The sequence below is a fragment of the Microcaecilia unicolor genome, chromosome 9, assembly GCF_901765095.1.
Source record: "Microcaecilia unicolor chromosome 9, aMicUni1.1, whole genome shotgun sequence".
Lineage (NCBI taxonomy): Eukaryota > Metazoa > Chordata > Amphibia > Gymnophiona > Siphonopidae > Microcaecilia > Microcaecilia unicolor.
In genome coordinates, this window is record NC_044039.1 from 128649856 (window position 1) to 128663153 (window position 13298).

The 13298-nt window shown below is 43.5% G+C and overlaps 1 protein-coding gene across 1 annotated transcript in view; it reads right to left on the reverse strand.

Moving 5' to 3' along the window:
* LOC115477831 (cysteine-rich protein 2) overlaps window positions 1-13298 on the reverse strand; it is a 249759-nt gene that overhangs the window by 24802 nt on the left and 211659 nt on the right. Inside the window, exons 5-6 of the mRNA XM_030214923.1 lie at window positions 10681-10749; window positions 8988-9082 (exon numbers count right to left, since the gene is read on the reverse strand). Of these exons, the coding sequence (XP_030070783.1) occupies window positions 8988-9082; window positions 10681-10749 (164 nt within the window). The remainder of the gene's footprint in view (window positions 1-8987; window positions 9083-10680; window positions 10750-13298) is intronic.

Sequence of the window (13298 nt, forward strand, 5' to 3'; positions counted from 1 at the left end):
TCAAATCTGTGACCCTTTACATGGGTCGTAAGAGGGGTGATAGAGAGGCAGGAGAGGGAAAGGGGGAGATTAGTGGAGGCCAGCCTGGGAAGGGGTGAGGAAAGTGCTGAGATCAGGCTGGAAGGCTGGGGAGTGTGTGCTAGAAATCAGGCTGAGAACGGGGGAAAAAGGAATCAGAGTGAAAGTGTGTGTGTGAAAAAGTTCATCTCAAGGTGAGAGGCATGAGAGAGAGAGACAGAGAGAGAGAGGTGAAAGGGGTAGGAAGAGGGGTTCAGAAGGAAAAAGGTGAAATGGATAAATGGGTGATGCAGTGGTGGCGAGGACAGAGATATCAACAGGCTCATTTTCATGTGCAATAAGTTTGCTAATTTGACTTAATGAATTCTGCCTTCAGAGACTGATCTGCACCTTGTAATTAAAACAGGATTGGGGGAGAGTTGCTGTACTGGAGAAACCAATTTCTGCATTATTAAAGTAGACAAGAAGCATGGCAAAGGAGTATTGCGGCTTTCAACAATACAATATTAATTTGTTGTAATTATCTTTCTAATAAATAAAGAGGGAGGATCACACCTAATAAAAGGGATGTGCTCTCAACTAATGATTCTGTGAGGAAATCCCCATCATTTCTGCAAGGCATAGCAAGAAAATGAAAAAAAAAGAGGAACAGCAGTTTAAGGATGCAGTATTAGTAAGAGATTTATTCATTTACTGAATGTGATTTATTTTTTGTGCACTGTAGATAGGAAAGATTTTTAATTTTTATTTATAGCACATTTATCATTTAATTCCAAGAGAATACTTGGGCTAATACGGGATAAAAATGTCATAAATAAAATAAAATAGTCAATGTATTACAGTTAATACAAAAGGAAAAAAATTCTATATGACATTTAAGTCACAGTATTAAGAGGAACAAGAGAACCAACGATATTAAAGTGGAAAATAAGAAATATAAGGGAAATTAAATCCTAGAGAAGGAGCAAATCAATTCTGGTCTTAGTTTTCGTTTATCACATCTTGTAACTTATACAGCAACACTCACTGGTTTCATGGCACTGGATATAGAAGGCTTTCACAATGTTATCAAATCAAATTGAAAAATACTCCTAGAACTGTATGGGAACAAAGTCAAATATAATGTAATTTAATACAGGAAGTAAAAAAAGGCTCAGATAATTCAGGTTTTTTTCCTTCCCATATTTAATTTGATTATATTTGAAACAGTTCATATACAGTTCTAGGACTATTTTTCAATTTGGTTTGATACACATCTTCTACTCCTGTCCTTTATTTTGTGTCAGTGTTAAGGTTGCAAACAGAATATTCTGGCCCCTGCTCTAGACATGAAGGTGTCAAAGGGTTACAGTAGGTGGCGCACACAGAGACTCTGATCCAATAGGATTCAAACAGGAGTTTTAGGAGGGAAGTACAAAACCCAGTTATAAGGGAGGAACCATGTCTTCCCTTCTCTCCCAGAAGGGAATCCAACTAAGAAGGATACAGAGTAGTGACGAGTAGGGGAACCCCGCACAGAGGCCCACCAGGAGACTGAACAAAGGACTAAGGGGTCCTGTTACAAAGGTACGCTCGCATTTTTAGTGTACGCTGATTAGCGCTTGCTAAACACTAGAGACACCCATAGAAATATATAGACATCTCTACCATTTAGCGTGTGCTTATTTTTTAGTGCGAGCTAAAAACACTAGCGCGCCTTTGTAAGAGAACCCCCAAGAGAGGAGTAGGAGCAGTGATTATGCAGGGCCTGCCAGTCTGTTAATTACCTGTTCCCTGGAGCCTGAAGTAAGTGACTGAAGTATTCCCAATTTTCAGAGACCGATCAGAGGTCAGTCAAATTCACAGCTGTCCCTCTGAGGCACAGAGTGTCCTATGGCAGAAGTTCTGTTCATGGGGAGAGACTGGATACTAATTCTTGGTCAGCTAAAAACAAAAAAGATTGAAGATCTGCTGACATTTGTAGACACCAACCGGGGCAGGGGCTGAAGGCCGGAAGCAGTGACATTGGTGAATAAACACAGATCACTATATAGAACAAAGTTGGAATCCAATTAAAGCAAAAAATGACTTCATACAGTGGTGGAAATAAGTATTTGATCCCTTGCTGATTTTGTAAGTTTGCCCACTGACAAAGACATGAGCAGCCCATAATTGAAGGGTAGGTTATTGGTAACAGTGAGAGATAGCACATCACAAATTAAATCCGGAAAATCACATTGTGGAAAGTATATGAATTTATTTGCATTCTGCAGAGGGAAATAAGTATTTGATCCCCCACCAACCAGTAAGAGATATGGCCCCTACAGACCAGGTAGATGCTCCAAATCAACTCGTTACCTGCATGACAGACAGCTGTCAGCAATGGTCACCTGTATGAAAGACACCTGTCCACAGACTCAGTGAATCAGTCAGACTCTAACCTCTACAAAATGGCCAAGAGCAAGGAGCTGTCTAAGGATGTCAGGGACAAGATCATACACCTGCACAAGGCTGGAATGGGCTACAAAACCATCAGTAAGACGCTGGGCGAGAAGGAGACAACTGTTGGTGCCATAGTAAGAAAATGGAAGAAGTACAAAATGACTGTCAATCGACAAAGATCTGGGGCTCCACGCAAAATCTCACCTCATGGGGTATCCTTGATCATGAGGAAGGTTAGAAATCAGCCTACAACTACAAGGGGGGAACTTGTCAATGATCTCAAGGCAGCTGGGACCACTGTCACCACGAAAACCATTGGTAACACATTATGACATAACGGATTGCAATCCTGCAGTGCCCGCAAGGTCCCCCTGCTCCGGAAGGCACATGTGACGGCCCGTCTGAAGTTTGCCAGTGAACACCTGGATGATGCCGAGAGTGATTGGGAGAAGGTGCTGTGGTCAGATGAGACAAAAATTGAGCTCTTTGGCATGAACTCAACTCGCCGTGTTTGGAGGAAGAGAAATGCTGCCTATGACCCAAAGAACACCGTCCCCACTGTCAAGCATGGAGGTGGAAATGTTATGTTTTGGGGGTGTTTCTCTGCTAAGGGCACAGGACTACTTCACCGCATCAATGGGAGAATGGATGGGGCCATGTACCTTACAATTCTGAGTGACAACCTCCTTCCCTCCGCCAGGGCCTTAAAAATGGGTCGTGGCTGGGTCTTCCAGCACGACAATGACCCAAAACATACAGCCAAGGCAACAAAGGAGTGGCTCAGGAAGAAGCACATTAGGGTCATGGAGTGGCCTAGCCAGTCACCAGACCTTAATCCCATTGAAAACTTATGGAGGGAGCTGAAGCTGCGAGTTGCCAAGCGACAGCCCAGAACTCTTAATGATTTAGAGATGATCTGCAAAGAGGAGTGGACCAAAATTCCTCCTGACATGTGTGCAAACCTCATCATCAACTACAGAAGACGTCTGACCGCTGTGCTTGCCAACAAGGGTTTTGCCACCAAGTATTAGGTCTTGTTTGCCAGAGGGATTAAATACGTATTTCCCTCTGCAGAATGCAAATAAATTCATATACTTTCCACAATGTGATTTTCCGGATTTAATTTGTGATGTGCTATCTCTCACTGTTACCAATAACCTACCCTTCAATTATGGGCTGCTCATGTCTTTGTCAGTGGGCAAACTTACAAAATCAGCAAGGGATCAAATACTTATTTCCACCACTGTAGTTGGAGAGAGCTTTGACGGCAGCTTCAGAGGTTGGGAAGTAAGACCAACGCCAGGCAGACTTCTACAGTCTGGGTCCTGTAAATGGCAAAGAGAGATCAGGATCACGGCTGGAGTGTGCCCCAAGATGGATAGGAAGAGAGAGAAATTAAGTATATCAATGTTTAATCATGAAGAAGTGAAACCTGTGCAGAGTGCCAGATTCAACTCTTGCCGCGTTATTGGGAAGACTGGTTATCTGATGACATTTACTATGAATGCCATCTTCCTGTCTTTGTCAGGGGATATATCACCCACCCAGTGGATTATCCTTCACTTGTCCACAAAGACAAACATTCAGCACTCAGGAAACTCATACCACATGAAAGGAAACATACAGTGAAGATACTTAAGTGTAGCAGGTATTGTCAGAGGACAGCAGGCCTCATATTCTTACAAGTGGGTAATGTAGCACTGCGTTGCCCGGTCCAGGCTTTATAACAAGCTTTAAGAGCTTTGTGGAGCACAGGTTTGTGAGAATCTAAGGCCTGCTGTCCTCGGAGAATACCTGCTACAGGTAAGTATCTTCGCTTTCTCCGAGGACAAGCAGTCCATTAATATTTGCAAGTGGGTATCCCTAACATCCAGGTTCACTGAAAACAAACTTTGATCAACTGGGCCTCGCAACAGCAAGAACATAACTCAGATTAACCCGAATCTATATACAACTGAGTGACAGTGCAGCCTGGAACAGAATAAAATGGCCCTGGGGGGTGGAGTTGAATTCAACACTCCAAACAGATTCTGTAGCACTGTCTGCCCGAACCAATTATCGGATCAGGTATCCTGCTCGAGGCAGTAATGAGATGTGAATGAGTTGACTGAAGACCACGGCGCAGCCTTGCAAATTTCTTCAATGGAGGCTGACTGCAAGTGGGCTACCAACGCAATCATGGCTCTGACATTGTGAGCCTTGACATGACCCTCCATTGTCAGCTCAGCCTGGGAATAAGTGAAAGAAATGCAATCTGCCAGCCAATTAGAGAGATTGTGCGTTTCTCGATGGCGACGCCCCATCCCTGTTGGGATCAAAAGAAACAAAAAGTTGGGCACAGTGTCGTGGGGCCAATACTCAACTGAAGTCCAAGGTGGTGAAGGTCAAAACAAGTGGAATTGCTCTAGATCCACTGTATTTAAAGAAGGGCTCTTTATACAAAGGGAAGAGAGAATAGTTGAATTCTAATGGTTGTCATCCAAATTACAAGTATTTGGGTGTCAAAAATAAAGTATTCCTCTCGTCACAGGATTGCAATATTAAGCCTAAGATGAGAACAATGCACTGACAACAAACAGGATACAACTGAAAAAGGACACAATGGGTTAACAATTTTTACATTTTTACAATGATTGCTTTTCCCAGCTTTCATACTACCATGTGCAAATGCCATTAATTGTGGCAGTGATGTTAAACAGTGCAGGGTAATTTATGACAACAGTCTGCCTACGTAATTAGTATACAGACTGCGGTGATGTTTCCTAATTAGCAATTACATTCTCGGTCATAGTCCCTGATGTATTCACTTCCTCTGCACTTAAATATTACTGTATCAGTCCATTTCCACAAAAGGAAAAATCTACATCCAAGTTGCTTTTTTGTTTAGCATGATATCAAACATAAAACACTAAAAAAGCAGTTCTATTTTTAACAGATATTTGAACACGTTCCATTGTTGTCAGCAGAATGTGATGGATGAACACCACCAAGGCAAACCGATTAAAATTCTGTGAGGAGGACTTAACATTTTTTCTCCACTATTGCAAAATTTATTTCAGATGTTATAAGTGACCGTGTTCCAATATTTTCCATTGGCAAAACTTGAGCCATTTTTGCATTGGAGCAGAATGGGAGCAACATCTTCATAAATCTGATCCTAAGTGAGGATGATTGCTAGGCTTCTTTTCAAAATATTTTTCCCATTGCTTGGACTTCGAAATTATTCATTCAAAGGTTAGGCCCATTTTGAATAGTAATGCTCATGGAGGTGATTTTTATAGGAAGCATTGGGAGCTATTTAGCACACATTAACTGTTAATAATGTCATTAATGTGGGTTATTTACCACAGGGCTCATTACATACAATGGGTCCTCTGTTAAAAAACCCACATTAATGCCTGCTAACTTTTAATAAGATCCTCTTTAAGAGCAATTTGGCAAGCACAGAATAAAATAATGTCACATACCCACAGAAATGTCCTCTTCTCTCAGAACTTCTCAGTATATTAATAGCAAGAAGCCAGCAAAAGAATCGGCTGGATCGCTAGATGACTGAGGGGTAAAAGGGGCAATTAGGGAAGACAAAGCCATAGCGGAGAGATTCAATTAATTCTTTGCTTCAGTCTTCACCGAGGAAGATTTGGGAGAGATACCAGTGCCAGAAATGGTATTCAAAGCTGACGAATCAGAGAAACTGAATGAAATCTCTATAAACCTAGAGGATGTAATGGGGCAATTTGACAAACTGAAGCGTAGCAAATCACCTGGACCAGACTGTATTCATCCCAGAGTACTGATAGAATTGAAAAATGAACTGGCGGAACTATTGTTAGTAATATGTAACTTATCTTTAAAATCAAGCATGGTACCGGAAGATTGGAGGGTGGCCAATGTAACGCCAATTTTTTAAAAAGGTTCCAGAAGAGATCTGGGAAATTATAGATCGGTGAGCTTGGCGTCGGTGCTGGGCAAAATGGTAGAAACTATTATAAAGAAGAAAATTACAGAACATATTCAAAAGCATGGATAAATGAGACAAATCCAACATGGATTTACTGAAGGGAAATCTTGCCTCACTAATCTATTACATTTCTTTGAAGGGGTGAACAAACATGTGGATAGAGGCGAGTCGGTTGATAATGTGTATCTGGATTTTCAAAAGGTGTTTGACAAAGTACCTCATGAAAGACTCCAGAAGAAATTGGAAAGTCAGGGGATAGGAGGTAGTATCCTATTGTGGATTAAATACTGGTTAAAAGATAGAAAACAGAGAGTAGGGTTAAATGGGCAGTATTCTCAATGGAGAAGGATAGAAAGTAGGGTTCCCCAGGGGTCTGTGCTGGGACCACTGCTTTTTAACATATTTATAAATGATCTAGGGATGGGAGTAACTAGTGAGGTAATTAAATTTGTTGACACAAAATTATTCAACGTTGTTGAAAAACTAAGGACTCAATTACTTTTGACAAGAAAGGTAAATTAGAGACAGAAACGATAGTTGCTTCAATGGATCCAAGTAAGACTTTTCCAGGATGAGTTTAATGAGCGCATGTTTGAATGGTGTAGGAACCAAGCCAGACAACAAGTTTTTTACTACCATAGAGTGAATAAACGGGAGCAGTCCTAAGGAGGGTTGTTTCAGCCAGTTGGATGGAAGGGGATCCAAAGAACAGGAGAACAAAGACAGAGAATCTACAGAACAAAGACAGAGTCTATCTACAGAAGGAATATTAAAGAGCTCGAAGATGCTGTATTGATCTCAGAAGATTCAAGTGGTGAGGTAACAAAAGATGGAAAAGCATTAGATAGCTGCAGAAAGTAGTCTATAAAGCGTGTTATTTGGCAGTTTATACAGCAGAAAAAGCCATTTTATGAAAATACTAGTAAAAAAGGCCCGTTTCTGGAACGAATGAAATGGGCGCTAGCAAGGTTTTCCTGGGAGTGTGTATGTTTGAGAGAGAGAGAGCCAGAGTGAATGTGCGGGTGTGTGACAGAGTGAGACTGTCTGTGTGACAGTGTGTGTGTGAGAATGAGAGTGTGTGACAGGCCCCCCTCCCCTGTTCCTAATGCCCCTCACCCCGTTCCCTCCCCTCCTTCCCACACCTTGGGGTCCTTAAGGCTTTCAAAAGTCTATGTACCCCCGTGGCCCAACGCCCAGTATCCGGATACCCCCACCGCTTTCCTCCTCACCCCTCCCCCAAGATGTAATACTTTCACGTCCTTCATTTTTAAAAAAAAAGTGTCCTATCTACCCTGTGTACAAATGCCCGGCATTCAGATTGTGTTCCTCTCGTAAATTTTCATTTCTTTCATACATTCAGAACTTCCCCCCCCCCCCCCCCCCCCCCCAACACTTTTGGTTCCTTCAGTCTTTTAAAACTCTCCTATCAACCCTGTGTCCTAATGGCCAGCACTCAGATTGTTTTGCTTTGCCAAATTGTCTGTCACTGAGGTCAGTGCGTGCCTGCCTAGCAGACCACTTCCGGCAGGCACGGTCCCAAGCACATCCTGTTGGAGGTGAGAATTATTATATAGGATGGTTCACAGAAAGCACAGCATCACTCAGGGCTTGCCTGTCCTTCACTATTGAAAATGAGGTAGTGAAACAGCACCCTCCACCCCCAACTAGCAGGGCTGTAGGTGGAGGACTCCCGTTCAGTTTAGAGGGAACAGTGCTTTCCTTCCTTCTTATACCTATTGTCATGAAACGCCTAGCCACCCGCCTGGGGCTAACCCTGAGGCCATTTAGAGGGTCCATCCCCAGCAAAGCTCAGGTCCGCCTGCATCTGCCACTTGTGCTCTACACTAGCACCCTCCACCCCACCGACTGGGTCCCACTTGCCTCTGGGCGAGTCTTCCACTCTTAAGGTATTCCCTGGTGATTTCTAGGGCACTGGGGCCACACTCTCAGGGGCCCCACAATTCCTAGAAAGCACCCACAGACCCAACATATAAACCACCAGGATTCTTAGTCAGTCCAGGACATCGGAGCCAATAAACAAGTTTATTTTCATTAAAATATTGCACAGTGAACCATAAAAACAGATGAGAAAAACAGCACACAGTAACAGGTAACTGAAATAGGATTAATTATTAAAACTATCTAAACGTTTTGTTACTACCTGGGTAGCACCTGGGAAGTTTCAGGACGCTATCTGCTCATAAGTCTTGAACAGGATCTCAGGTGTTTACCTCTGTACTCCCAGACTGAGATTGTGAGAAAAGCCAGTAACTCCTGGATGTATCTGAACTCCAGACAATCTGAGCTCAGAACTGTAACTTTCAAAAGTAACTAGCCACAGGAACTTCCTTCTCTTGTGCTCAACTAAGAAGAAAACAGGCATTCTATAACAGCTTACAACTGAAAACAAGCGCCATCTTCTGGCCAATTAGGAGAAATACACTTCATCAGTAACTACAATTTACTTGCTTCATCACATCTATTGACACCAAAATGGCATCAGGATTGAAATAATGTAAATAATCACTATTGTGGTATTGTGCTGCTTTGTTGTAATTAAGTCAAGAAATTGTATTTGTGTTCTTACCTCAGCATGGCCTCCTGGTGTCAAGGTTTTCCCACAGCGCTCACAGCGCAGGCAAGGTCGATGCCAGTCCTTACCCAGAGAGGTCACTTTCTCAGCTTGAAAAGCAGAAAGAAAATTATCGTGATTTTTTTTTTCTAAACAGGTATTTTCAATTTTTCCCATGTAGAACTTAAAAGGGCTGATCCAACGTTTGTATCCCACAATCTGTGATTGGTGAAACTCCAGACTAAATTATTAATGATATTGTTTTGGCTCCTACAGTCTTATCCTTTGTTTTATGTTTTAGGGAATCTGTAAGAGTACATTTTCATTGAGACCTCACCCACTTTCTGAAAAGCTAAAGTTGACACACAAGTCAAATGAAAGTTTGCTTGAAATTAGATGAGGTTGATTTTATAGTTTCTCCAACACTGAGATCCTTTCATGCATCTATTCTGTCACAATTTTTTTCAGAGGAGGGAAGAAACAAAATCTAGATCATTCTTTCCATAGCACGCTGCCTATTAAGGGCAGGTTGTCTTCCTTTTTTTTTTTTTTAATTTCCCTCCTTGACTATAAGTTTCTACCTTCCCTCTCTAATTCTGTTGTCGTCCTCTCTCTATTCCCTTATTGCTTTTGCTTATTTTCTTTTTTTCACAGATATTTAGAATTTTCTTTTACTTTTTTTGGTTTCATATTTGCATCTCTTCCTCATACTGAAAAAAACACTAAACCCCATTATCCCCCCCACCCAGCTATATTGAAATAACAGTGGACTTCAAGCAGACAAGAAAGCCTAGAAGCCCGAGAATACAAAACACTATAGGACAGTTTACTAAGATGCGCTAAGCAGTTAGTGTGAGATTTAATGTTCACTAACCAGGAATGTCTCAAGCTGGAATCACGCAGTGCGACATGCCCCCTAGCTCTCCACTCTACCCACAGCGCCGCAGCCACCGCAGGGGAGACAATGGATGGGGAATGATTTTTCTGACCCCCATCTCCCTGTGCAGTGCAGCACTTGCGCAGCCCTCAGGCGGCCCTGGTACTAACCTCAGAAAGAGAAAGATATATTGTATACATATTTGTGGACTGAATTTTGTAATTGGTTTGTAAGAAACTGTTTGTAAGTCTCTCTCAGTGATTCTATAGATCTAAAAGATAAGATAAGAAGCCTTTAGATTCATTAGGAGCTGCGGAATTTTGGGTGGAAGAGGAAGCTCCACTACAGTGAAACAGGAAATACCTGAAGGAGATGCTGGCAGGTGGAAACAGATAAGAAAAATAGGAGGTCAGAAAGAGAAACTGAAAGAAGCTATACAAAGATCAATGGATCTCTATGTAAAAAAAAAAAAAAAAGCAAACAAAAGGAAAAAAAATTATGGTTTTCCAAAAAGGTGGCTAACATAATAAGGCCAAATATAAAAGGAGGAACACATAAATGAGTATCAGGTGAGAGAAACAAAGAGAGAAATGAGGCAGACTAAAGCAAAGGCTGAAAGATGCAGATCTGTCCCATGCATATTCTTGGTGTGAATCTTAACGAGCCAACTCCAACGTATTTGAGCTGTAGTGCTACTTTCCCTATGGCATGAACTGGATTACATTTATGAGACTACAATTTTACCAGCAGAACTGAAGCATCTCTTCCCTAGAAAATACAAGAAACTGAAAACTCAAGGGATACAAGGGAAACATCAGTGATCTTTCATACCAAAATATACTTTCTTGCCACAACGAGGGCACATGTTGGGTTCTCCGGTGAAGGTGGTAATACTGGAAGCTGAAAACAGAAGAAATAAATGTTAATCCTACAGTACATGGATGTGGTATGTGAGTTTTGAGTGCTTCCGGTTTGATGCCAGCGTTTCAGTGCCACTGTCAGGGTGCAGATCTTCTCACCGCAATACTTTTGGCTGCACTGAAATTTTGGATACCAGTATCCAAAAGTCTTCCCCCCTCCCCCCAACACACTGACCTTTAGTACTCAGGAGCAGGGCTCGTGACTGCTCGCTGCTGCAGCCGGGGGTCTTTGAGCAAAAGTGAAATGTGGGCTGCCCCAGGCAACGCCTGCGAGAGAGGACAGAACAGGTTTCCTGAAGAACCGTCCTCTTTCACAGGAACCACTTGGGGCACCCCTTCTGCTCAAGGACCCCTGGCTGCAGCAACGAGCAGGCAAGGGCACACTTACGTGCCCATTTATAGAGTGACACCTAAGTGCTTCCGCACCGATCTGTATAGGGGGCGTGACCATGGGAGGTGTATGGGCAGGTCAGGGGTGGTTCCTTAAAATGCACACAGTCTTATAGAATAGCATAAATCTGCACCCAACTTGCACGCAGGGATTTACACTTACTTTCAGTTGGTGTAACTCCTTGGCCTAAAGTTGAGTGCGGATCCCAGCACTATGCGCTACTCTATAAAGGCCGCTGATCTCAGAACGCCTATTATAGAACACTGTTGAATCGATTATTTTCAGCACCATTTATTGAATCCAGCCCTTACAGTTTATTTAGAGGATAACGACAACAATCATCAAATCACAATGGTGCCAACTTAAAGAGATTGCTCAAGAAACCACAAGTACATGGTAGAGAGCAAAGGAAGAACTGGCTGTAACAATAGGCAGAAAAAAAACTCCAGAATCAACTAATATTGCCCATCCATTAGCACGAAGGAAAATAACCCAGTTCTCTCTCATCTATTGATATTGCCAAGAGCAATGTTTCCGAGTTAAATCCAGCTTTGCTACTTAAACATCTCCAATCTGTACAAAACACTGCTATCTGTCTTCTTTGTCACACTCAAACTGAGCACATCTCCCCACTGCTCTAACAGAATCAATGGCTCTCAATTTCATTCCGCATCGGATTTAAAATACTGGCCCTTATCCACAAAGTCATCTACACTGGTACTCTAGATTACCTGACCTCCCTTGCTACTCCTTGTACCCCCCTTGCCTTTTACAGTCTTCCAAATCTCTCCGGTTGCATCTCCCTTTGTCTCTTCTCTTTATTATTATTATTTTCAGCACTTGATATACGGCAAGTGATCCCTAAGGTAACTATGTGGTTTACAATCTCTATTAAATGTACTTTGTACTGTCCCTAATGGGCTCACAACCTAAGTAAGGTATTGTACTTGGGGCAATGGAGGGCTAAGTGACTTGCCCAGGGTCACACAGAGTTGCAGAGGGAATTGAACCTGGTTCCCCAAGATCTCAACGCACTGCCGACCGTTAGGCAGCAGCAGGAATCGAATCCGGTTCCCCAGGTCTGCAACCCACTGCACTAACCATCAGACCACTCCTCTACTCCACTTGCACATCTCTTGCAGCACCTGATGCTCAGCTTGCTTTTTGCTAGCAACCTCCCTGTAGAATCTTCTACCACCTCTAATCCAATTTGAACCCTCATTTTCTGAATTTAAGTTGGCAATAAAAACCCATTTGTTTGCCAAGGCTTTTGGCCAAGCATAAACCATGGGGAGGGACCAGAAAAGAAATACCCCCCCCCCTTCACCCCACCCTTCTTTTACTACTATAATCTGCTCTTCTCTCTCTTGCTTTCCTATTGACTGTATGGTATTTCTTTCCAATTTCTTTTGTTTTAGCATGCAAACCACTTTATTTTGATTTTAAGGTGGTATGGGCTGGATTTTATAAATAACACTCAAGAGCAGGATCAATAGCACAAAGAGCCTTCAAGAGTGGGGCGTCAACTCAAAGTTTTATTGAACAGACCCGACACGGTCCATGTTTTGGTGAAACCGCCTGCATCAGGGGTCTATTGTCCTGTCCCGGGCTCTTACCTGGCGGCCCGCAGTAGGGGGTGAGGACCCGCGGAGGCCGCGGGATCCGGGGCGGCGAGGAGGAGCCGCCGACAGGGCCGGCGCTGCCGCGGGCTGCTCCGAGGCCGGCGATCCGCAGGAGCAAGCGCCGGCCTCGGAGAAGGAGATACGCCGGCCAAGATGGCGGCGCTGGCGTCGTCTTCCTCGTTGGAGAGGACCAGCGAACCAGCCCCGCCTACTCGCGCCGGATTGGCGCATCGCCCAGGAGACCCCGCCCGCCGGGCAGGTGGGCCAATCCAGGCCTCCTCTGCCTGCCTGGGCCAAGGGGATTGGCTCCAGCTGTTGTGAGGGGAAGGACGGGCGGGGGATTTAAACAACGAAACGGAAGAGGTCCAGTGCTTCCGTTTCGTTTGTCAGAAGCCGACACAGTAGATCCCGGAGTGTTGCCACTTCCAGAGACTGTGTTCCTCATCAGCTAGCCGTCCTGCTAGCCTTTCCTTCAGTGTTGTGCCTCCCGCTGGCCGTCCTGCTAGCCCTCCTGCG